Source organism: Hyla sarda, chromosome 6 (assembly GCF_029499605.1).
Source record: "Hyla sarda isolate aHylSar1 chromosome 6, aHylSar1.hap1, whole genome shotgun sequence".
Lineage (NCBI taxonomy): Eukaryota > Metazoa > Chordata > Amphibia > Anura > Hylidae > Hyla > Hyla sarda.
This window is the reverse complement of record NC_079194.1, coordinates 270,060,169-270,083,468: the sequence shown is the minus strand read 5'-3', so window position 1 is coordinate 270,083,468 and position 23,300 is coordinate 270,060,169. Positions and strand designations below refer to the sequence as shown.

The 23,300-nt window shown below is 44.5% G+C and overlaps 1 protein-coding gene across 6 annotated transcripts in view; it reads left to right on the top strand.

Moving 5' to 3' along the window:
- The window catches only part of RIPOR1 (RHO family interacting cell polarization regulator 1), a 342,616-nt gene that overhangs the window by 167,114 nt on the left and 152,202 nt on the right, over window positions 1-23,300 (top strand). The window contains exon 1 of one of the 6 annotated variants that reach the window (XM_056527287.1): window positions 9,914-10,021. The exons of the other annotated variants lie outside the window; for them this stretch is intronic. Within the exon in view, the coding sequence (XP_056383262.1) occupies window positions 10,018-10,021 (4 nt within the window). The 5' untranslated portion in view covers window positions 9,914-10,017. Of the gene's footprint in view, window positions 1-9,913; window positions 10,022-23,300 lie in introns of those variants that run through there. 6 annotated transcript variants of the gene reach the window in all.

The window sequence follows — 23,300 nt, the reverse complement described above, 5'->3', positions numbered from 1 at the left end:
GGCTCATCCCATCTACTTGGTAGGTATCAAGGCGTGTCCCTCATGTCAGTCCATGGGATGCCAACAGTCCAGCTATACCTCAGATGACCGAGTGGAGCATACAGCAGTGGCCCGTTCGACCGGTGAATCCCATGCCTCCAGGTGTCCTCGGGAGGCCAAGAAAGGGTCAGGGAAGGGGCCATGGGAGCAGGGAAGTCCAGGACCCAAATCATGCGGGTGGCAAGGGGGTAGCTCTCGGCTAGCAGGTCGTGGGTGGTAGCAGTCACGAGCAAGTACTATGCATTGAAAGGAGGGGGGGGGGGCGGCAGCGAGAGATGCCGTGATCTACGGTATAGGGCCAGGAGATGGGGGGGGAAAGGCCAGGGAGATGCAATATGCAGCGCTACAGGGGAAACTTTGCATCGCAGCCCCACATCATTAAGAACTGACAGGTCAAGCTGCAGAGTAACACAAAAGCTGTCAGGCTGTGGAACAATGGAAGTCCACCGACAGTTAGAACACAGCAGGGTCGTTCCGCAAGTGCTGAGTGGTTCCAGGCAAGCAACAATAATAAGCCAGGCGCTCTGCAATCGGGCTATAACGGCCAAGGCGGGCAGTATAGTAACTAGAAAACTTAAATCTTAAATGAAGGCAATATACTTATCGGACAGGAGACCGGTGGAGATCAGGTGGTATCATAGTCCTTCTGTAGCTTAGCTGCATGTCTGCGGGCTTTAGAAGGTTTAGGCTTTTCTGCTCGCGTGCCTCCAATCTGCTTCGGGAGCGACGGCAGTGTGTGGCACATATTCACTGGCAGCCAGGAGGGGATGGCAATTGGGTCAATTTCCAGCAGCGCCCAGGCTTTATCGAGCTCATCTGGAGACCTGATAGAGATCCTTTTTCCACCCTTAAGTATGGAGATGCCGAAAGGGAACAACCACATGTAAGGTAAGTGGTGTTCTCTGAGTTTCTGCAGCAGGGGGTTAAGGAGACGTCGCTTAGCCAGCGTGGATGGAGCGATATCTTGGTAGATCTGAATCTGCGTACCTTCAAATCTCAAGTCCTCGGTTTCTCTATTAGCCCTGAGGACCGCAGCGGTGTCCAGATAGCTGAGCAGCCCGCAGACCAAGTCTCTGGGAGGTTCGTTCGGTTGAGGCTTAGGCTTAAGCGCCCTGTGGACCCGTTCTATAACAATGGCTGCCGCTCTTTCATCTCCTAGCAAGGAGGCGAAAATCTGCATGGTGACGCCACGGAGGGCTTCCGAAGCGTATGTCTCGGGAATGCCTTTAATCCTCACGTTTTTCCTCCGACTCCGGTTTTCCTGGTCTTCTAACATCAAGAAGGCTTTATTGAGTTGGTTCTCATGGTGTTGGAGCTGGTGCCCGGTTGAGTCGCAGAAGGACACTGTGTCAGTCAATGCAGTTTCTAAGTGCTCGGTGCGGGAGGCCGCATGGCGGACTTCCGACTTAATGTCCGCCAGCTCCTGTAGCACTGGTACGAAGGCCGCTTGGATCGCTTTAGCAACCGCTTGTTGCACAGTCTTTCTCAGGAAGGCTTTGGTTAGGTGAAGTTTCGGGTCTTCCCCACCTGAGTCCACCTGGCTACCACCGTAACTCTCGTCTTCTGATGCCTCGTTTCCGTCAGCAGCGGCGGCGGGAGCCAGCGCCATCTTGGAAGACCGCGCCGGGCTCTGCTGGGACTTTGCCCTCAGGTATTTTGCCATGTCCGCCTGGTTCTTGTTAGATTTCGGTGGACCAGGGGTAGCACCAGCACAATCTCGATCCGTTCTGCCCATTTTGGTGTGAGATGAGGAGCTGTATGAGGTCGGTTCAGGTCTCGGTCGTGGAGAGCAGCGCAGTTAAGCGGCCATCCAGCTCAGCGGTCAGGCTCCGCCCCAACAATGGCGTTTCTAATGACAACGTTGTATTAGGACTTTTTTTTTTTTTGGAGGGACAAGTTGTACTTTTAATTGGCACACTTTATCATATAATGTATTGCGGAGCCAGTAAAAAAAAAAAAAAAAAAAAATGCCAGGAATGAAAAAAATATGGAATTGCGCAATGCTATCTATCTTTTATTGGTCAGTATGATTCTAATGATACCAAACTTGTTTCAAGGTTAAAAAAAAAAAAAAAATGTTTGTTCAATGCGATGTTCTGACCCCTATGACTTTTTTTAAATCGACAATGTGGTGTTTGGAATTTTTTTTGCATTTCACACATTAGATGGCTTACCTAGATCAATGTAATGCTATTGCATTACATTGATCTATGTTTTCGGCACTCTGTTGCTTAGGGCTAATCCACCGAGGACCAGAAAGGACGGGTAAATCCTTGTTTTTCCTTGGCAACCCATCTGCAGCCTGCCGAGCTGCAGATTGGTCCCCTAGACACCAGGGATAACCAGCATTTAACGGGTACCTGTCAACAAAAATTTTATATAATGTAGATTATAACATATGTATTTGTAATATACATTGGTTAAAAACATGTGTATATTTTCATCCATACAGCTATTATTTGTGTGTCTCTATGAGGAGTCCAAATACATGGCACAGGGCTCTGTGCACATAGGACAAGCAGCACTGAGGCTCTATGACACGCCCCAGGCTCACACAGCAGGATGATTGACAAGCCAGGGGCCTGCACAGAGCCCTGCTTCTCCTGCCTTCACTTCCTGTATTTGGAGTTGATCCAGAGGAAGGCAAAAAAAAAAAAAAACTCATACTAGAGGTAAAAAATTCCTTCCCGACTCCAAACATTGTAGTCAGAATAAATCCCTGGATCAATGTTCCGTCCCTATAAATCTAGTATATATAACCAGCGATGTTATTACTCTCCACTTCACAGAGTTTAGTATCATCTGCAAAGATTGCTACTTTAATATTTATTAATGACCTTGTAGAGGGGTTGAATAGTAAACAGAACAGGACCCAAGACTGACCCCTGTGGTACCCCACTAGTAACAGTCACCCAATCAAAATAAGTACCATTAATAACCACCCTGTTTCCGATCACTGAGCCAGTTACTTACCCACTTACACATTCTCTCCCAACCCCATCCTTCTTTATGCACCAATCTTTTATGTGGCACCGTATCAAATGCTTTTGAAAAATCCAGATATACGACATCCAGCTATTCCCCCTGGTCTGGAGCTCACCTCCTCATAAAAGCTGATCAGGTTAGTTTTACAGGACCGATGCCTCATAAAGCCATGCTGATATGGGGTCATTTATTTTTATCAAGATACTTCAAAATAGCATCCCTTTACATACAGCGGAGGTTAAACTAACAGGCCTATAATTCCTGGGGTCACCTTTTGACCCCTTTTTAAATATTGGCACAACATTTGCCATGCACCAGTCCTGGGAAACAGTCCCTGTCACTATAGAGTCCTTGAATATTAAAAATAGGGGTCTGTCTATTACATTACTTTAGAACACAGGGGTGAATGCCATCTGGACCTAGTGATTTGTCTATTTTGATTTTTCTGTAGGCGCCACTGTACTTCTTCCTGGCTTACACATGCAAGCAATAGCTGCAGAGACAGCATATTTTCACCCAAAAATATACATATAATGGTATTATCTACATTATATCAAAAGTTTTTGTTGGCGACAGGTACACTTTAATGTTTAATTGCTGTGATCGTTATTAATTGCGGCATTTAACCATTTCAATGACTGACATCGGAGTCAGCTGCTGATATCTGCCTCAGCCCACGCCATATTCCCCTCACTCGAGCCATAACGTAGGGGTACATCATAGGTCGGGAAGGGGTTAAATAGTGGTCTTTTATGGGGGTGGTCTTTTCAAAGAAAATGGCATGCTATATACTATACATTATATATGATGGACTGAAAATATATAAAAAACAGCAGGCGGAATATACTGTATGTTGGAACCGAAATCTCTGAGAAGTCTTATCCAGACCCTTATCTATTTTCAAAAGATTTCCAAAGAAGTGATCTTTCAGAGAGGTTTACTCTATATGCACATCATGGTACTGTAGATTTAAACCCTTAAAGAAAATGCTTTTGATAAAAAAAAAATAATAATAAATGTATCCCCGATCCGCAGGGGATACGTTTTGTTTAGCTGGACATCTTGTTTAAGGACATGTACCATAAATGTAGGGCGCTGCACGTAACTTTGTGCACAGTACTGTACATTTACTGCGCTGCTATGAAGTGATCACAGGAGACTCGTGAGAATGACTGACATAAGCGATTACGCTGATGTCAGCCATTAACTCGATAGATGCCATGATCACAAATGAGATAAGAGCCACAGATCACGGAGGAAATAATGAGCCCTCATACAGTCCGTAAACAGAAAATTTAGAAATAGGGGGTCAGAATTAGGGATCGACCGATTATCTATTTTTTAGGGCCGATACCGATAATCTGTCACCTTTCAGGCCGATAGCCGATAACTTATACCGATATTTCGGTATAAGTTATCGGCTATTTCAACCCCCCCCCGGCGGGGCAGAAGCCGTTGCAGATCAATAATTTAAAGCGGGCGCTTTAAATCAATGAACTGCAGCGGCTTTTACGGTGAAAGAGACCGCCGCCGCTACCCGCTTCTCTCCCCCTGCTTGTACTGAGTCTAACCACCACAGTTGCCCCATCGCCTCCCCCCCCCCCCATCCTCTGGCCACATGCTGCCGCCGCTGCCCCATTGCCTCCCCCCCCCCCCCCCATCCTCTGGCCACATGCTGCCGCCACTGCCCCATCTCCTCCCCCCCCATCCTCTGCCCACATAATGCTGCCACTGCCCCATCGCCTCGCCCCCCATCCACTGCCCACATACCGCCGCTGCCCCATCGCCTCCCCCCATCCCCGGTGTTATAATTACCGGTTCACGGGGGTCCGTGATCCTTCTGGCTCCGTCGGCGTCCTGCGCTGTCACTGTGTGTACTGACGGTGACGTCCCGTTGGGGACTTCACTTGTCATGACGCAGCGCACAGCAACAGCGCAGGAGCGAAAAGGATCATGGACCCCCGGGAACAGATAATTATAACACCGGGGATGGGAGGAGGCACTGGGGGTGCGGCGGCGGGGGGCAGGGCATTATTGGCATAACAACAAGGTAATTGCCAATACCGATAATGTCCAAAATCACGATTATCGGCCAATAATATCGGCCAAACCGATAATCGGTCGACCCTTAGTCAGAATATTACTGTTTTAAACATACTGATTTTGTTAAAACAAAAAGTTTGTTTTTTGTTATTTTGTTTTCTTTCTTTATAACAATAGTAAAGCGCATCAACATTTTAATCATATTCGTCCACAGAACGAAGGTAACATGTCATTTTTACCATAAAGTGCACAACTTAAAAATGAACCCCCCCCCCCCCCCCCCCCCTCTCACCTAAAAGTTTCTAAATGGCTGTTTAATTTGCCCACACAAATAAATAATATTTTTTAGGTTCCCCTAGACATCTTATACCCTATACACTAGACAGGGTGCTACCCCGAGATTGCGGGGTGTTCAGGTTCGGGCTGCCGTGGTCATCAAGCGGTGTGACGAGCGACCACAGCCATGAACTCCCTTCCCACACACATGAATAGAGGGGGCGTGGCGTGACATCATGACCACGGCTGCCCCAACCCTTCTTTCTGAACATAAATGTCTATAACGCAGGGGTGGTGGCCCGGAGATTGCAGCGCTTCCTAGCAGCCAGACACAACTACAACATGTGAATGAATAATTACTGGTAGATGTTTTAGCAATGTATCACAAAGTGGTATGGAATATGCTTTTTTGTTATGACCTAATATTTTAATCTTAGTATTATGGGAATTGTACTTCATCTGTCAAGGTATTATTTAAGATGCTCCATTGGGAAAACAAACTGTTTCCGTGTATTCTTTGTAGTGCTCGGCCCAGCCTTTTCCTTTTCCTGTGTTTTAACTGTTACTCTGCCTTGATTTCTTGTTATGTAGTGTTTTCACGGGATGACTGTAATGCACATATTCACCTGTAAATGTGTAATAAACCTAGTTTTCCTAGGGTTTCCTGGTTTTCCAAATGGTCATTGTATTCCGTATAAGCCAACCCGAATATAAGCCGAGGGCCCCTAATTTCACCCCAAAAACCCAGGAAAAGTTATTGACTCGACTATAAGCCTAGGGTGGGAAATACATCATCCCCCCCCCCCCCCTTCATCATCACTGCCTGTCAATCCCTTCATCAGTGGTCTTCAACCTGCGGACATCCAGATGTTGCAGAACTACAACTCCCAGCATGCCCGGACAGCCATGCCTGGACAGGGTCCCCCCGGTGAAAATGGAAAGCCCGGAACGACTAACCCTCCCCACCGGACGGTCCCTGCAGCATAGATGGCCCAGCCCGGGAGGGGGGGGGTCTGGATGATGACTAAGGCCGCAGTGGTCTTCAACCTGCGGACCTCCAGAGGTTTCAAAACTACAACTCCCAGCACAGGTGGAAATGATTAGCAAGGCAATTAGCAAGACACCCCTCCCCCCCCCCAATAAAGGAGTGGTTCCACAGGTGGTAACCACAGACCACTTCTCAGTTCCTATGCTTCCTGGCTGATGTTTTGGTCACTTTTGAAAGCTGGCAGTGCTTTTACTCTAGTGGTAGCATGAGACTGAGTCTACAACCCACACAAGTGGCTCAGGTAGTGCAGCTCATCCAGGATGGCACATCAATGCGAGCTGTGGCAAGAATGTTTGCTGTGTCCGTCAGTGTAGTGTCCAGAGCATGGAGGCGCTACCAGGAGACAGGCCAGTACATCAGGAGACGTGGAGGAGGGCAACAACCCAGCAGCAGGACCGCGACCTCCTCCTTTGTGCTAGGAGGAGCACTGCCAGAGCCCTGCAAAATGACCTCCAGCAGGCCACAAATGTGCATGTGTCCACTCAAACTCCATGAGGATGGTATAAGGGCCCGACGTCCACAGGCGGGGGTTGTGCTTACAGCCCAACACCTTGCAGGACATTTGGCATTTGCCAGAGAACACCAGGATTGGCAAATTCACCACTGGCGCCCTGTGCTCTTCACAGATGAAAGCAGGTTCACACTGAGCACATGTGACAGACGTGACACAGTCTGGAGATGCCGTGGAGAACGTTCTGCTGCCTGCAACATCCTCCAGCATCACCAGTTTGGCGGTGGGTCAGTAATGGTGTGGGGTGGCATTCCTTTGGGGGGCCGCACAGCCCTCCATGTGCTTGCCAGAGGTAGCCTGACTGCCATTAGGTACTGAGATGAGAACCTCAGACCACTTGTGAGACCATATGCTGGTGCGGTTGGTCCTGGGTTCCTCCTAATTCAAGACTGCTAGACCTCATGTGGCTGGAGTGTGTCAGCAGTTCCTGCAAGAAGAAGGCATCTGGGACATCATGTCATCATGACATCATGTCTCGCTCCATCCACCAACGCCACGTTGCACCACAGACTATCCAGGATTTGGCGGATGCTTTAGTCCAGGTCTGGGAGGACATTACACAGGAGACCATCTGCCACCTCATCAGGAGCATGCCCAGGCTTTGTAGGGAGGTCATACGGGGCACGTGGAGGTCACACACTACTGAGCCTCATTTTAACTTGTTTTAAGGACATTCCATCAAAGTTGGATCAGCCTGTAGTGTGGTTTTCCACTTTGATTTTGAGTGTGACTCCATATCCAGACCACCATGGGTTGATAAATTTTAGTTCTATTGATAATTTTTGTGTGATTTTGTTGTCAGCACATTCAACTATGTAAAGACAAAAGTATTTTATACAACTAATTCATTCATTCAGATCTAGGACGTGTTATCTTAGTGTTCCCTTTTATTTATTTTTTTAGCAGCGTTTATTGTTTAATTTACTTAAAGCATAGGGAGCTGTGGCTATGTTCAAATCATTGATGTGGAGCTCCGCTAATACTGCTGATAACGGGGCTGGAATTGGACCTGATATGAACATAGCCTGTGCTCTTTAGGGCAACAGTAAATTAAGGCTTTTTGTTTTAGGGTAGGGTCACACGTGCCATATTTAGCTGCATATTTTCATCAGCTGATTTTGCTACCCATTGACTTGAGTGGGTTGAAAAAAATCTCAGCAGCAGAATATGGTACGTGACCCTACCCTAAATGTGAAAAACTGACAAACTATAGGAAATATCTATTGACAATAACTTATTCTTTCTGAATACCTTCTCTTACTTTTCCCGTACTGCACCCATAACGTGCATCCTAGTTCTCTGGACTGTTGACCTACAGTGTTCCCATATCAACATTTAAATACCTTTTCTGCGCCTCAGAAACCTATTTCCTCTTTTACTTCCCAGATCTAGTGATCCTTACCCCAGCTATCAGCTGCATGATTGTGAAAACATGACAGATCTATTACACCGGTCCCAGGAGTCTGTGGAGAGGCCAGGACCTTAGCAGACAACTGATGATGATACCGAGGAGGGGGCTCTGTGCTGTTTGGTCTCTGCAGGCTGCAGTGCTAAGTATTCCCCCCCCCCCCCTCCTCTCTAACCCAATGGTCAGTTAACAGGTAGTGATGGACTTAAGGAAGACCGTGTAAGTCAAGCTGTGCATCCTCAGCTGTTTATATACATTTATCTACCTGCCTGCAGTTAATCTGATGAGGCCCCAGCCGGGCCCCTCCCGTCGCATGGATGGGACCCATAGCAGCTGCATTGTCTACATCTCAGGAGCAGGGGTACCATCTGTAGATGCAAAGTACTGCAGACTATGCTGGCACTATATTATATATAGTGCTCTTTATAAGTTTAAATGGGTACTCCGGCCCTAAGAAATCTTATCCCCTATCCAAAGGATAGAGCAGGGGTCCTCAAACTTTTTAAACGGGGGGCCAGTTCACGGTCCCTCAGACCGTTGGAGGGCCGGACTATAGATAACAAAACATGAACAAATTCCTATGCACACATAGATCTTATTAGTGGACTACCACTTTAAGTAAGCAGCACAGTTCCCCCCACATTAGGTTGTAGTTCCCACACATTAGGGTTGGCAGTACAGTTCCCCCACAATAGGTGCCTTGCAATTCCCCCACATTAGGTGCAGTACAGTTCCACCACATTAGGTGCAGTACAGTTCCACCACATTAGGTGCAGTACAGTTCCACCACATTAGGTGCAGTATAGTTCTCCCCACATTAGGTCCAGTATAGTTCTCCCCACATTAGGTGCAGTATAGTTCCCCCACATTAGGTGCAGTATAGTTCTCCCCACATTAGGTGCAGTATAGTTTTCCCCACATTAGGTGCAGTATAGTTTTCCCCACATTAGGTGCAGTATAGTTCTCCCCACATTAGGTGCAGTATTTTCCCCCACATTAGGTGCAGTGTGTTCCCCCACAGACATACAGCCTCCAGCCAGTGTATGGGTGGAGGCTGTATGCCTGTGTCCTGCCCCACTTCAGTGCTCTGACCACCGCTCCTCCGGTCCGGACATAGCAGTAAGTCCCGGGACCGAAGGAGCGGGGTGGTCGGAGCACCGAAGCCGACGTGCCCCTGGTAACACTTACCTAGCTGGCCAGCGCACGTCCTCATCGCTGCCCCGCTCCTCCGCGCATTGTTGCTATGGGCGCACGCATGGAGTCGGAGACGTCCCTGCGTGCGCCACCTTCCCGGCGGCCCCTGCGTTTTTAAAGTAAACGCGGGGTCTCCGAGAGCGCATCCCTGTGTCCCGAAACAGCCGAGACAGGTGGGTGCTGCATGAGAGATTGCGGTGGGGCCCCCACAATCAGACATCTTTTCCTCTATCCTTTGGGTAGGGGATAAGATGTCTTGGGACCGGAGTACCCCTTTAAGGTAGATTTGTAATCTTTTTAGTACCAGTAAGTGATTCAAACCACTACAAAACAGGAATGTGAGGAATGTGAATGAGAGGTTTGTAAGGAGAATGGGAGTGAGATTTCTTATCTGCTTTGTAAGTCGGATTAAAGCAGTGTCTCTGAGACTCTCATTCTTTAGTTGCTTTGTGCGTACTTGAATGGATACTGCCATATGAAGAGACGCCGCTCTGGGATGAGCGATCCCTTGTTATGGGTAAGGTACTGCTCTCAAGAAAAATCTGTGACTTTGTACCCATGTCTATATGGAGTTTGATACTTAGTTGCTTTACGTTTGTTTTCACAAACATTTTGCAAGTAAAAAGCAGGTGGCCTCCCTGTTTTTTGTTAGGCTGGGTTCACATGGCAGAATTTCCTCACTGATTTTCCTCTCCGGCTCCACGGACAAACCATGGCACGCAAGCATTTCGAGGCAGATCCAAGCATAATTTCCATTCAGAAATTCTGCAGGAATCCTTGTGGAATCCAAGCCCCATAGATGTCACTGGAAGTTCCTGAGTAGGATTTTTTCCCATGTATTACTGACGCATTTTTGCATTACTATTACATTCACGGGTCCTGGCCTGTCAACAGTTTTTTGATGACCCGAAGTGACAGCATATTTATTTATAACCAAAATACGATTTTATTTTCATATTTAGTTTTTATTGTGAATGTGTCTGGATATTTTTCATTTTTTCTGTAATGTAATGGGACTTTTTGTGACCTATATATTGAGCAACTTTGTGAGACGTGAGATGTATCCTTAGTGTTGTTGGACGCATGATTTACGGGGAGATTTTATCAAAACCTGTGCTGAGAAAAGGTTGTCCAGTTGCCCATAGCAACCAATCAAATTGCTGCTTTCATTTTGCAGAGGCCTTGTTAAAAATGAAAGAAGCGATCTGATTGGTTGCTATGGGCAACTGGGCAACTTTTCCTCTACACAGGTTTTGATAAATCTCCCTCTTAGTGATTTGCTAAAATGGTGCAAATACCTTTTGAAATGATGATAAAATAATATGAGGCGGATTCCACACAGATCCTGTCTAATGGAAAATCTTCCAAGAATGGAATTTCCGTTTCAGGAGCGGACATGCCTGTTGAAATTTTTTGGGGAATTACACCCTTGCACTTTTGAAATTCTGCTTCAGATCTTTTTTGACAAGAAATTGAAAAGGATTTCACCTGTAAAATCTGCAGTAAATAGTACTATCAGACAAGTAGATCGCTTTTTAATTTAAAGAGTTTATCAGGTTTTCACTGCAGATTTCACCCTGTACAGTGTGGCAGGGATTGTAGGTAGAGATGAGCGAATTTACAGTAAATTCGATTCGTCACGAACTTCTCGGCTCGGCAGTTGATGACTTATCCTGCATAAATTAGTTCAGCTTTCAGGTGCTCCCATGGGCTGGGAAAGGTGGATACAGTCCTAGGAGACTCTTTCCTAGGACTGTATCCACCTTTTCCAGCCCACCGGAGCACCTGAAAGCTGAACTAATTTATGCAGGAAAAGTCATCAACTGCCGAGCCGAGAAGTTCGTGACGAATCGAATTTACTGTAAATTCGCTCATCTCTAGTTGTAGGAGATCCTTATCCCCTATCCTGTGTATAGGGCATAACCTATTTTTTACAGGGCAACCCCTTATAATCTGAGGTGAATACAGTAAAGAATCCTCATTTTAAATTTGTATTGTGCTGCAGACTGGCTGTAGATTTGGTAGTAGTAAAAAAAAAAAAAAAAAAAAAAAAAGCTTTTCCTGTGGACTTACCCTTTTATACTGTGGAATGTTGTTTTTTTGCTTTATGCTAGATAAGAGATCTGTTTTGTACAGAGTGTAACATTTTGCTTAAAGGAGTACTCTGGAGGGAAAAATATATTTTTAAATGACAGTTCAAAGCAAGAGGTGACTGGGCACAGCTAAGGTTCTTTCAGCCCCTATTAAAGGGGTACTCCGCCCCTAGACATCTTATCCCCTATCCAAAAGGATAGGGGATAAGATGTCAGATCGCCGCCGTCCCGCTGCTGGGGAGCCCCGGGATCCCCGCTGCGGCACCGCGCTCTCATTACAGCACAGAGCAAGTTCGCTCTGCACGTAATGACGGGCAGTACAGGGGCCGGAGCATCGTTCCGTCACGGCTCCGCCCCTCGTGACGTCACGGCCCGCCCCTTTCAATACAAGTCTATGGGAGGGGGCGTGGCGGTCGTCACGCCCCCTCCCATAGACTTGCATTAAGGGGACGGACCGTGATGTCATGGGGGGGGGCGGAGCCATGACGTCACGCTGCTCCGTCTCCCATATCGCCCGTCATTACGCACAGAGAGAACTCGCTCTGTGCTGTAATGAGAGCGCGGTGCTGCAGCGGCGATCCCCGGGGCTCCCCAGCAGTGGGACCGTGGCGATCTGACATCTTATCCCCTATCCTTTTGGATAGGGGATAAGATGTCTAGGGGCGGAGTACCCCTTTAATCTTGTCAAAAATAAATGAGTCCAAGCTACTCCATGATGATGTGCATCTGTGTCTGCGGTGCTCACGAACAGAAGGCAAGTTCATACAATCTCAGTCGTGTGTAAGATACGGAGCACTCACCTCATACGGTGCTGCCGGTGGGCGACGGTCCGTTATCGCGCGTCTTGCACTTCGTCAGCATCCTCCCGTTCCTGACCATCTTCCACCTCCCTGCTATGTCGCCTTACTTGTTCCTTCAATAAAGAAGTTTGTCTGCATCAAACAGTTAACAGATCCAGACCAATTTCCTCCAAAATGGTCAGTCAGAAAGGCGCTTGAGACAGAGGTGAGAGTAAAACGTCTACTTTATTCCCATAATGCAACGCGTTTCGCGGAGGTTCCGCTTCATCAGGCATCATGAAGCGGAAGCCTGATGAAGCGGAACCTCCGCGAAACGCGTTGCATTATGGGAATAAAGTAGAAGTTTTATTCTCACCTCAGTTTCAAGCGCCTTTCTGACTCTGCCCATTTTGGAGGAAATTGGTCTGGATCTGTTCTCTGTGAAAGGTGGAGCGGCTGCTGGAACTTTACACTCTATGCACTCTTATCCATGGTTGTACTTGGACGTAGTACAACCCGACTTGGTAAGCGCACATTCACATTCTGCGTTACCTGTACACCTTACAGTATCACACTAGGGAGCGCTTTCTACTCTGTTTTTTATTCTTGCATCAAACAGTGTCTGAGGTGAGTGCTCCGTATCTTACACACGACTGAGATATTTTTAAATGAACTTGTGGCAGAAAACAGATTTGTCTATTTCATTTTTTTAAATCTTCAGCCTTCCTATATTAGCTGCTGTATGCTCCAGAGGAAGTTGTGTAGTTCTAGCCTGACCAGTGCTCTCTGCTGACACCTGTGTTAGGAACTGTCTAGCGTGGGAGAGGATCTCTATTGGGGTTTGCTTCTGCTCTGGACAATTCCTGACACTGACCGACGGGACAGCAGAGAGCACTGTGGTCAGACTGGAAAGAAATACACAACTTCTTCTGACATACAGCAGCATATAAGTACTAGAAGGCTTATGATTTTTAAATGAAAGGAATTTACAAATCCAAGTAATTTTATAATTTTCTGGCACTAGTTCATTTCCTTCCAGAGTACCTCTTTAATGCAAACACACACAAATTACAGCAGCGTTCTGCAGATGCTAGGACATGTGTACATAGAATGCCTGAAACACTCTAAATTGCATAACTGCTACATTTAATATATATATGTAAAATTAGCACACAATTTGATAAAATTAAATTACCAATCCACTGCAGTAGGGTGACTTAATATCGGATAGGAACCTGACATTAAACAGATTCTTCTCTTTGGCCTTGGTCCAACAAACTTCAGGGTACCTTCACTTGTATATAATGTGCTGTCGAAATTCTGCTAGGAAACTCTGCAGTGGATTATGTTGCTGCCCATTACTGATTCAGTCAGCGCGAAGACTGCTCGGATATGCAACATCACCATTGAGAGCAGTGCATATCCGAGCAGATCCGCCAAAAGAGGGCACAGGTTTATTTTTGGCCGAATTTAATTCTGTCCAGTGCACTGAATCCCATTGATAGTAAATGGACTTTGCTGATTCGGAATTTCCAAGTGGAATTCCATTCTGAAATTCTGTAGTGTGATTGATTGCGTCCTTACTAAAGACATGTAGGATCCGGCTGCGTTTTGCTCTTATTGAAACCAACCTATGGCAGATTGAAAAAGTGCAAAACCAAAAGGGAGCAGCCACTGCCCCATACATAGAGTGCCAACAAAATTGTCACATAGGCACACATTACCAATTACCATTACTGTAACGCAAATGTGGAGACTTTTTTTTATTTATTTTTATTTATTTATTTTTTTACATTTTTGACTAAGATCTGTGACGTGAGCTTGATAAGGATGCATTTGTGTATTACGCATGCCTAAATTTAAATATGAAAACAGTAGCCTAAATTGCTTAAGAATGAACCAAGTAGTGTCTTGCAGACTTTATTAACGCTCACCTTAATTGATTATAGAGATGATTCTTTTAAATGATTATTCAATTTATATGTTTCTGGGGCTGTGGTGAAACCAAAAATAAAAGCTATACTTGCCTACCCCTAGTCCTACACAGGTTTTGTTCAGCTCCTTCCAGTCTCCACATCTTTTGTCATCTTCCTGCATCTGAGACAATGGGTAGGTGCCCTTGCTCTGGGGGTGGCCATACTGGAAATACATATTTCTTTACTGCATGTACGGTTTATAGCAGTGGTATAATAGTTATAATGAATGGCAGTTAATGGTCAGAGCTAGAGATGAGCGAACTTACAGTAAATTCGATTCGTCACGAACTTCTCGGCTCGGCAGTTGATGACTTATCCTGCATAAATGAGTTCAGCTTTCAGGTGCTCCGGTGGGCTGGAAAAGGTGGATACAGTCCTGGGAGACTCTTTCCTAGGAATGTATCCACCTTTTCCAGCCCACCGGAGCACCTGAAGGCTGAACTAATTTACGCAGGAAAAGTCCTCAACTGCCGAGCCGAGAAGTTCGTGACTAATCGAATTTACTGTAAGTTCGCTCATCTCTAGTCAGAGCATTGGCAATTAACAAGTCATGTGAGGGCTGATTTTTTATTTTATTTTTGCAGGTCATGTTTGAAATTAAACAACCAGCGTTCGATAGTAGGTTCCCATTTGATACACATCCTTTGTTTGCCGTATTACCGGTATGCAATACTGCCGCATACCCAAGCTGTGCCCGTTTCTTTTAGTCTACTAGTGACTGCATTCATCATATCCAAACACACTGTAATTTTTCAGTTCTCCAAAGCGTAGCGGATGTGCTTGGAGTCCTGCATTATTATAAGTATGTGCTCAGGATTGTACTGGATGTAGTCTCTAATACACTTTGTTCTGTCCATTGAAATAATTGGGTATGGCTTGGAAACTTTGCTGTACACGTTGGCATACTTTTCTGCTGTCTTGTCATGTAGAGCGAACGTAGGACACACATATAAAACTAGGATAAGAAAAGATGTAACGCAATTGTTGTTTTTAAGGGGAATATTATTATTAACTAAAACAGACAGGTCAAGAGAGGCCGACATGCACTCTTTTAAGGGAATCTGCCAGCTCACTTTAGTACTAAGTGCTGCAGACACTGTTAAATAGCTGTTGGGTTATATGCACCTGGAGCTCATGGTGGTTGCCAAACTTACAAAATTGGCCTCAAGCTGTTTGACTCTTTAGTACTTAAGCAGCTCGAATCTGCCTTCTTGACACTTGGCTGACCAATAAAAAGGGGATTTAATAAGTTTGGCAACCACCACAAGCTCCAGGAAAGGTACAATTTGCATTGATACTCTAACAGCTATCCAATGGTGTCTGCAGCTCTTAGCAGCAAATAGAGCTGACAGATTTTCTTTATATTGTAGGGTAAGAAAGATAGGCAACACTCGCAGCTCCAAATTAAAAAGTAAAAATTAAAGAGTACTACAGAATGTATGTTACCCAGTACCTAATGATTATGTATATATCATTTTTATGTGTTTAGCACCTATATTTATATCACAAATACCTTCTATCTGTTTATCACTTGGTTTAACCTTCTGTGCTTTGGAGGGGGGGGGGGGGGGGGTCCACACTCTGCATGACTCCACTTCCTCCTTGAGTCTGCTGTGCCGTGTCTCCAGTCACTGCAGGCTGCTCTATTACCCTCCTCCTCTCTGTTTTCATGCTGCAGTCTGATAGGAGAGGAGTGAGCACAGATGAGTGCTAGTCCCACCCTCACTCCCTGTACTTCAGCTTGGACAAAAATGATGGTGCAGCCAGACAGGATTATGTTCTGGATAGTATTTGGACCCCTAATGTGTTATTGTTTATATAAAAAAAAAAAAAAAAAATTTATATAAAAAAAGGAAGTAACATTTTCTTAAGTGTATCAGAAAGATTAAAGGAGAACTCTGGAATATAAAAATTGTTGCCCATACTGCCGGCAATAAAAATATAAAGATGTACATACCTTCCTCCGCTCCCCTGGGGCCTCCGGTAACCGGCTCCGGTCTCCGCCGCGATCCACTTCCTGGTTGCGGGTGGTCGGATGAATCATACTGCGCTCAGCCAATTACCAGCCGCAGCGAAGTCAGACTCGGCCGGCGATAGGCTGAGCGGCAGTGTGAGAACGCTTCAGGACACACAATTCTAAACTACACAAGCACCTGCGGCCGGGGCTGAAAATGTCACACTGCCGCTCAGCCTATCGCCGGCCGAGTCGGGACTTCGCTGCGGCCGTTGATTGGCTGAGCGCAGTATGACTCTCCGACCACCGGCAACCAGGAAGAGGATCGTGGCGGATTACTGCCGGCACTATGGGGGACAATTTTTATGTTCTGGAGTTCTCCTTTAATGCTTTTACCAAGATGTATAACATATAAAACATTTGTTTTTTAATTGGCCAGTACCTATTTAAAAACTTAAAGCTTTATTCTACAAGCATAAAAGGCAGGTCTGATTGCTCTAGGAAGTTGTACACGGCGATAGTTTTACAGTCACTACCTATTCCTTCTTCCTGGTGCCCGGGCTTGTTACACATGGTCACTATCACCTGCCAGGTGAGGGCATTGCTGCTGCCTGTGATTAGCTAAACGCAGTGTGACATGTAGGGCACCAAAATCCAGAAGAAAACCGGAGATGGGAAAATGGGAGATAGGTGGTTAAAGGGGTACTTAGGTGAAAAACGATTTATTTGAAATCAAAAGTTATACAGATTTTGTAAATTACTTCTATTAAAAAAATCTTTATCCTTCCAGTACGTATCAGCTGCTGTATACTACAGAGGAAGTTCTTTTCTTTTTAAATGTCCTTTCTGTCTGACCACAGTGCTCTCTGCTGACACCTCTGTCCATGTCAGGAACTTTCCGGAGCAGGATAGGTGTCCTCCAGGGATTTGCTTCTACTTTGGACAGTTCCTAAAATGGACAGAGGTGTCAGCAGAGAGCGCTGTGGTCAGACAGAAAGGAAATTCAAAAAGAAAAGAGCTTCCTCTGTAGTATACAGCAGCCGATATGTACTGGAAGGATTAAGATTTTTTTAATAGAAGTAATTTACAAATCTGTATAACTTTCTGGCACCAGTTGATGGTGCAATAAATTGTTTTCCACCGGAGTACTACAATAAATTGTTTTCCACCGGAGTACTTCTTTAAAGGGGTACTCTGGTTCTTAGACATCTTATCCCCTATCCTTTGCATAGGGGATAAGATGCCTGATTGCGGGGGTCCCGCCACTGGGGGCGGGACCCCCGCGATCAGGCATCTTATCCCCTATCCTTTGGATAGGGGATAAAATGTCTAAGCGCTGGAGTACCCCTTTAAGTAAAAGTTTATTATTTTTATTATGATGGACCAGCATATAGAAGTAATTCACCAGAGTTTTTTGTTTTTTTTTTAAACACAGGCAATCTGGATTTTTATATAAAAAAAAAAATTATTTTTTTTTTTTTGTTCAGAAAACCATGATCACCAGTGTTCACACTGAGGAAATTCTGCTAGCGGAATTCCGTTCCGCTTGAAGAATGAGCATGCTCATTCTTCAAACAGAATCCGCTAGCAGAAATCAATGGTAAAAAAAAATTCCGCCCGACATCATTTTCGCGTGGAATTTGTGCAAAAATGGCTGAAAAGCCCTTCACTTCTTTCTCCCCCATTTCTGCGCGAATTGCGTGCGAATTTCATGCAAAAATAAAATTCTTTTTTCCGCCTGTAAATTTTTCGGCATGAATTACTCTTGATTTACTACCTGTGAACGCACCCTTATGGGGAACAAAGAACATATTGTTTTTTTCCCCCTAGCACAGCTAAATGCCGATAATTACTTGTCACAAGATAACGGTGTAATACTCAGGCTTCAGGACAGATAAGAGAAAAGCCATCTGTTTTCAGTCCCATAGAGCACCAGGTTAGCAGATGTGAGTTTAGTAAGCCGCTTACATGAAGTTCATTTCACTAAAACTGTTGAGCTGCTCTTTCTTAGTTCAGTACGATATTCTGTACACCTTACCTTTTTAAGATATACTTGTAATTTATACTTGCATTTTCCATATCTTAACAAAAATTTATATTTCTGGTTTGTTGATTAAACCAACATTTGGCTTTCATAGAAGCATTTCCGTCACCTGCTAGGTTAATGCTGAGAACATAGTTGCCAACCATCTGTAAATTCACAGATAATCCATATTCTTATTGCTGTGGATAGAGATGAACGAACTTACAGTTAATTTGATTCGTCACAAACTTCTCGGCTCGGCAGTTGCTGAATTTTCCTGCATAAATTAGTTCAGCTTTCAGGTGCTCCTGTGGGCTGGAAAAGATGGATACAGTCCTAGGAGACTCTTTTCTAGGACTGTATTCTGGTCTTGTTTACCCCCTCGCTCTTCTACTGGCTGTTGCTAAAGAATGGATTGGGTACACACTAGGGGATGACGTAGCTGGCTTCATTTACTTAGATTGTGCTGACATCTGTCTATGTTCATATATGTTTTTGCCAAATTACACCTCAAAATACACACATTTTACTTCTATAACTTTCCCATTGATTTTAGTCAGAAAATGGTGCACGGCTCATATCTTTTGTATTTTTAATCACTAGTTAGATCAGATTAGAGATGAGCGAACTTACAGTAATTCGATTCATCACGAACATCTTGGCTCGGCAGTTGATGACTTTTCCTGCATAAATTAGTTCAGCCTTCAGGTGCTCCGGTGGGCTGGAAAAGGTGGATACATTCCTAGGAAAGAGTCTCCTAGGACTGTATCCACCTTTTCCAGCCCACCGGTGCACCTGAAAGCTGAACTAATTTATGCAGGAAAAGTCAGCAACTGCCGAGCCGAGAAGTTCGTGACTAATCGAATTTACTGTAAGTTCGCTCATCTCTAGCTGTGGATATGTACACCACTTGTATTGGCTTTTATAAATTTTGTTTATTAAAATCGTGTGAATTTTTTTCTATGTTATACCCTTAATGATGCAACGATTTTTCATTTTTTATATCTCACTTTTTTTATATGGGGCTATTTGAGGGTTAGATTTTTGCCCTGTGATCCATTTTGTTTTTATCGGTACAATTTTTTAAATATTTTTTTATTTTTATTTTTTTATTTTTATGGAAGTGGATGTCCTCAGGATTTGAGGAAAGAAAAAATTACTGCTGGTCCAGGCACTTCTCCACATCCGTTCTTGTATTGGTAAAATAAAGAAACTCATATAAAGGTGCAAAAAAAGGAAGGCTTTATTTGCCCCAAAAAATAAAAATAAATACAACAAAATGCAAAAACAGAGTGACGAGATAGTATCAAACAACTTGTTTCGAGGAGCGGGACCCCCCTCCATCAGGTCATGTGATCTGGTCCATCCAATGGGCTTCTTATATATGTACAGAAAGGCTGTGAACGTTTTAAGCATGTTTATGATTAAACACAATTTAAAGGGGTACTCCGGTGAAAAACTTTTTTTTTTTTTTTTTTTTTGTTAAATCAACTGGTGCCAGAAAGTTAAACAGATTTGTAAATTACTTCTATTAAAAAATCTTAATCCTTCCTGTACTTATTAGCTGCTGAATACTACAGCGGAAATTCTTTTCTTTTTGAAACACAGAACTGTCTGCTGACATCACGAGCACAGTGCTCTCTGCTGACATCTCTGTCCATTTTAGGAACTGTCCAGAACAGCATATGTTTGCTATGGGGATTTCCTTTACCCTGGACAGTTCCTAAAAATGGACAGAGATGTCAGCAGAGAGCACTGTGCTCATAATGTCAGCAGACAGCTCTGTGTTTCATTTTCACTGTAGTATTCAGCAGCTAATAAGTACAGGAAGGATTAAGATTTTTTAATAGAAGTAATTTACAAATCTGTTTAACTTTCTGGCACCAGTTGATTTAAAAAAAATAATAATAATTTCACCGGAGTACCCCTTTAAGTGTGGTGACAGCATATTCATGTGCAGGGAACGTATACACAAGTAGATATGAAGTATGCTGGTATTCTGGTATGGGTCTTTGTTTCATGTTTGCCGTGAGTCCGGTGCTGTACTGCCCGGACTGCAGACAGCTGGTACGGGGCTCCTGTGGCAGTGATTGACAGGGCACTGTGGAGCACGTATATGTGCTGCTGCGCTCTTGGTTTAGTGATACAGTCAGGTTTGTGGCTGCGCTCCGGGATGGGGACCCCCCGGCAGCGGGACCCGGTCTCCGTAGCAGGCGGTGAGTGTGAGCTCAGCGTGGATCACCGGTATATCTGAGCAGTAGGGGGGACTCCGGTGCTTTCATTTATGTAGCGGAGCCTGGTTCTAGTTTTGTATGTATTGTAGCCCATGGCGGGGAGGTGATGTGTTTATAATAGAGGATATGAATATGGCATGGCATAAATATAGAACACGAAAATGGCATGTATATGACAAGGATGTGAGTATGTCATGATGTAGATATATGTGACACAGAGGACAAGGAATATGGATGTTACATGAAGAAAACATGGATATGGATGTTGTGTGAGTGTGAATGTGAATATGACAATGGAAATGGCTTGAATATGACATGAATATACAATGGATATAGCATGAATATGACTTGAGACATGGGATATGGTGAGGTTATGGCAATAATATGATGATATGAATGTGACATGAATAGGAATGTGGTAAAGGTATGGCAGGCGTAAGAATATGACAAGAGTATGGATGTAACATGGATGCGACACAAATGACATGAGTATGGATACGATATGAGATTGGCATGATGATGGATATGGCATGTATATGTCAGGAGTGTAAGTATGACATGAGTAAGACAGGTGTAAGATGTAAATATGACATGGCATGTTTATGAACTAAAAGAGTTATGGCATGGATATGCTTTGAAAGGATGAATGCCTGGTGAGGTGTTATGGTGGGGATGGTGGATGTTGGCGTAAAGGTGTGTGTGCATGGGGATGACGTGACTGGGTTGGGGGGGGGGGGTTAGTCGGAATGTGGAAGGGAAACTGGTAGGGGCTTGTGGTAAGGCTGAGGGGGGATAGTGTGTGGGTTATGTGGGGTGGAGTGGAGGCAGGTGCAATCTTGTTTTGGTTACATTAGTACACCAGTTTGGTAATTTCGTCAAAGATAGCACAATCGTGATCTGCCCCGCAGACAAGGGGCGTTATTGTCATACAAGACTACGCCAAGTACAACACTGAGGAGCAAGAGATCCTAGGGAACAGGGAATTCTATATACCAGTCCAAGGAGACCCCTTCCCCCAACTCCAGCGTGAAATACTCACCCTTTTAAATGAAGGCATCAACCAAAACATCATCACAAAAAAAGAAAAGCAATTTCTCTTCATACCAAACCCTGCCATACCCTAGGCTACTACCATCTGCCGAAGATTCATAAAAACCTCACACACATCCCAGGAAGACCAATAATCTCAGTTATAAGCAGTAGCACATGCAACCTGTCAAAATACCTTGACCTAATGCTACAGGACTATGTACAGGCACTACAGAGTTACTTAGAAAACTCGGACCAACTCATCACACTACTGAAAGAAATCCCTTGGGAAGATGACATGATCCTACTGACAATGGAAACAGCCCTGTACACAAACATCCAACATGAACTTGGAATTGAATGCACCCAGAACAACAGACTTTCTTCCTCATCAATTGCCTAAGAATTATGCTTGAGAACAATTTCTTCACTTACGATGGAATAACATACAAACAGATCTGTGGGACTGCCATGGGCACACAGGTAGCACCTGCATATACCAATCTATTCATGGACAAGTTTGAAGACAAATACATCAGAAGCCACACCTTGTTCTAGAATCATGCCCTGTTGTATAAAAGGTATATTTGACGACCTTTTCATCCTTTGGCGCGGGACAGCAGAAGAGAGAAATCAATTTGTCACAGACATCAATAGGAATGAATATGGTATCTCCTTCACACCCAACTTCTCTGCCAAAAAAATCAAATTCCTCGACCTTGAGATCACACATTCCAACAAAACCATCATCACATCAAACTACTTCAAAGCAGTGGATTCAAACAGTTACATTTCATATTAGAGCGGCCACTACAGGAAATGGAAGCAAAGTATACCATTTGGACAGTTTAAGCTGGTACGAAAAAATTGCACAGATAATACCACTTTCCACGAACAAGCCAAAATCCTAAAGGAACGCTTCGTAGCAAAAAGATACCACAAAATACTAATCAAAGGAGCCTACCAAAAAATAATCAATATAACCCAGGTGGAATGCATCCACAAACCAAACTCCACAACTACAGAAACCGAAAATAAATACAAAATGAATCTAATCACCACCAATTCAGAAGGGCATAAAGAAATCTGTAGAACACTGGCAAAACATTGGCATATCCTCCAAGCCGACCCCTACCTCAAGGAAAGCTTACCCACCAATCCCGGAATCACATTCCGGAAAGCACCCACCCTGAGAAGACTAATGGCACCAAGCAAACTGAGAAGACACACAAAGGACCCAGAAAAAGCAAAACACGGAAAAAAGACCAATGGAGTATACAGATGCAACAAAAAGAAATGCCTTTGCTGCAGGTCATTCACCCATGCCAGTCTATGTCATCTTCGTCATCAAGTGCAAATGCAGAAAACTGTGGGGAGAACAAACCAACCCCTTCATTTGAGACTAAACAAACACCGCTCTAATAGAAGGAAGAATTTCCTACTACACGGCCTCTCCTGACACTGCAGCCAACACCATCCAGGTGATCCGCAACCTATAAAAATCACCCCCATCGAATGTATCAAACCATCAGTGACAAACATGCTAACAAGAAAATAAATGTTCTGGATATACAGCATGCAATCTTTGAAACCGCACAGACTCAATGAAATTACCGAACTGGTGTACTAAAGTAACAAAAACAAGATCCCACCTGCCTCCACTCCACCCCACACACTATATCCCCCCCACCCATACCACAAGCCCCTA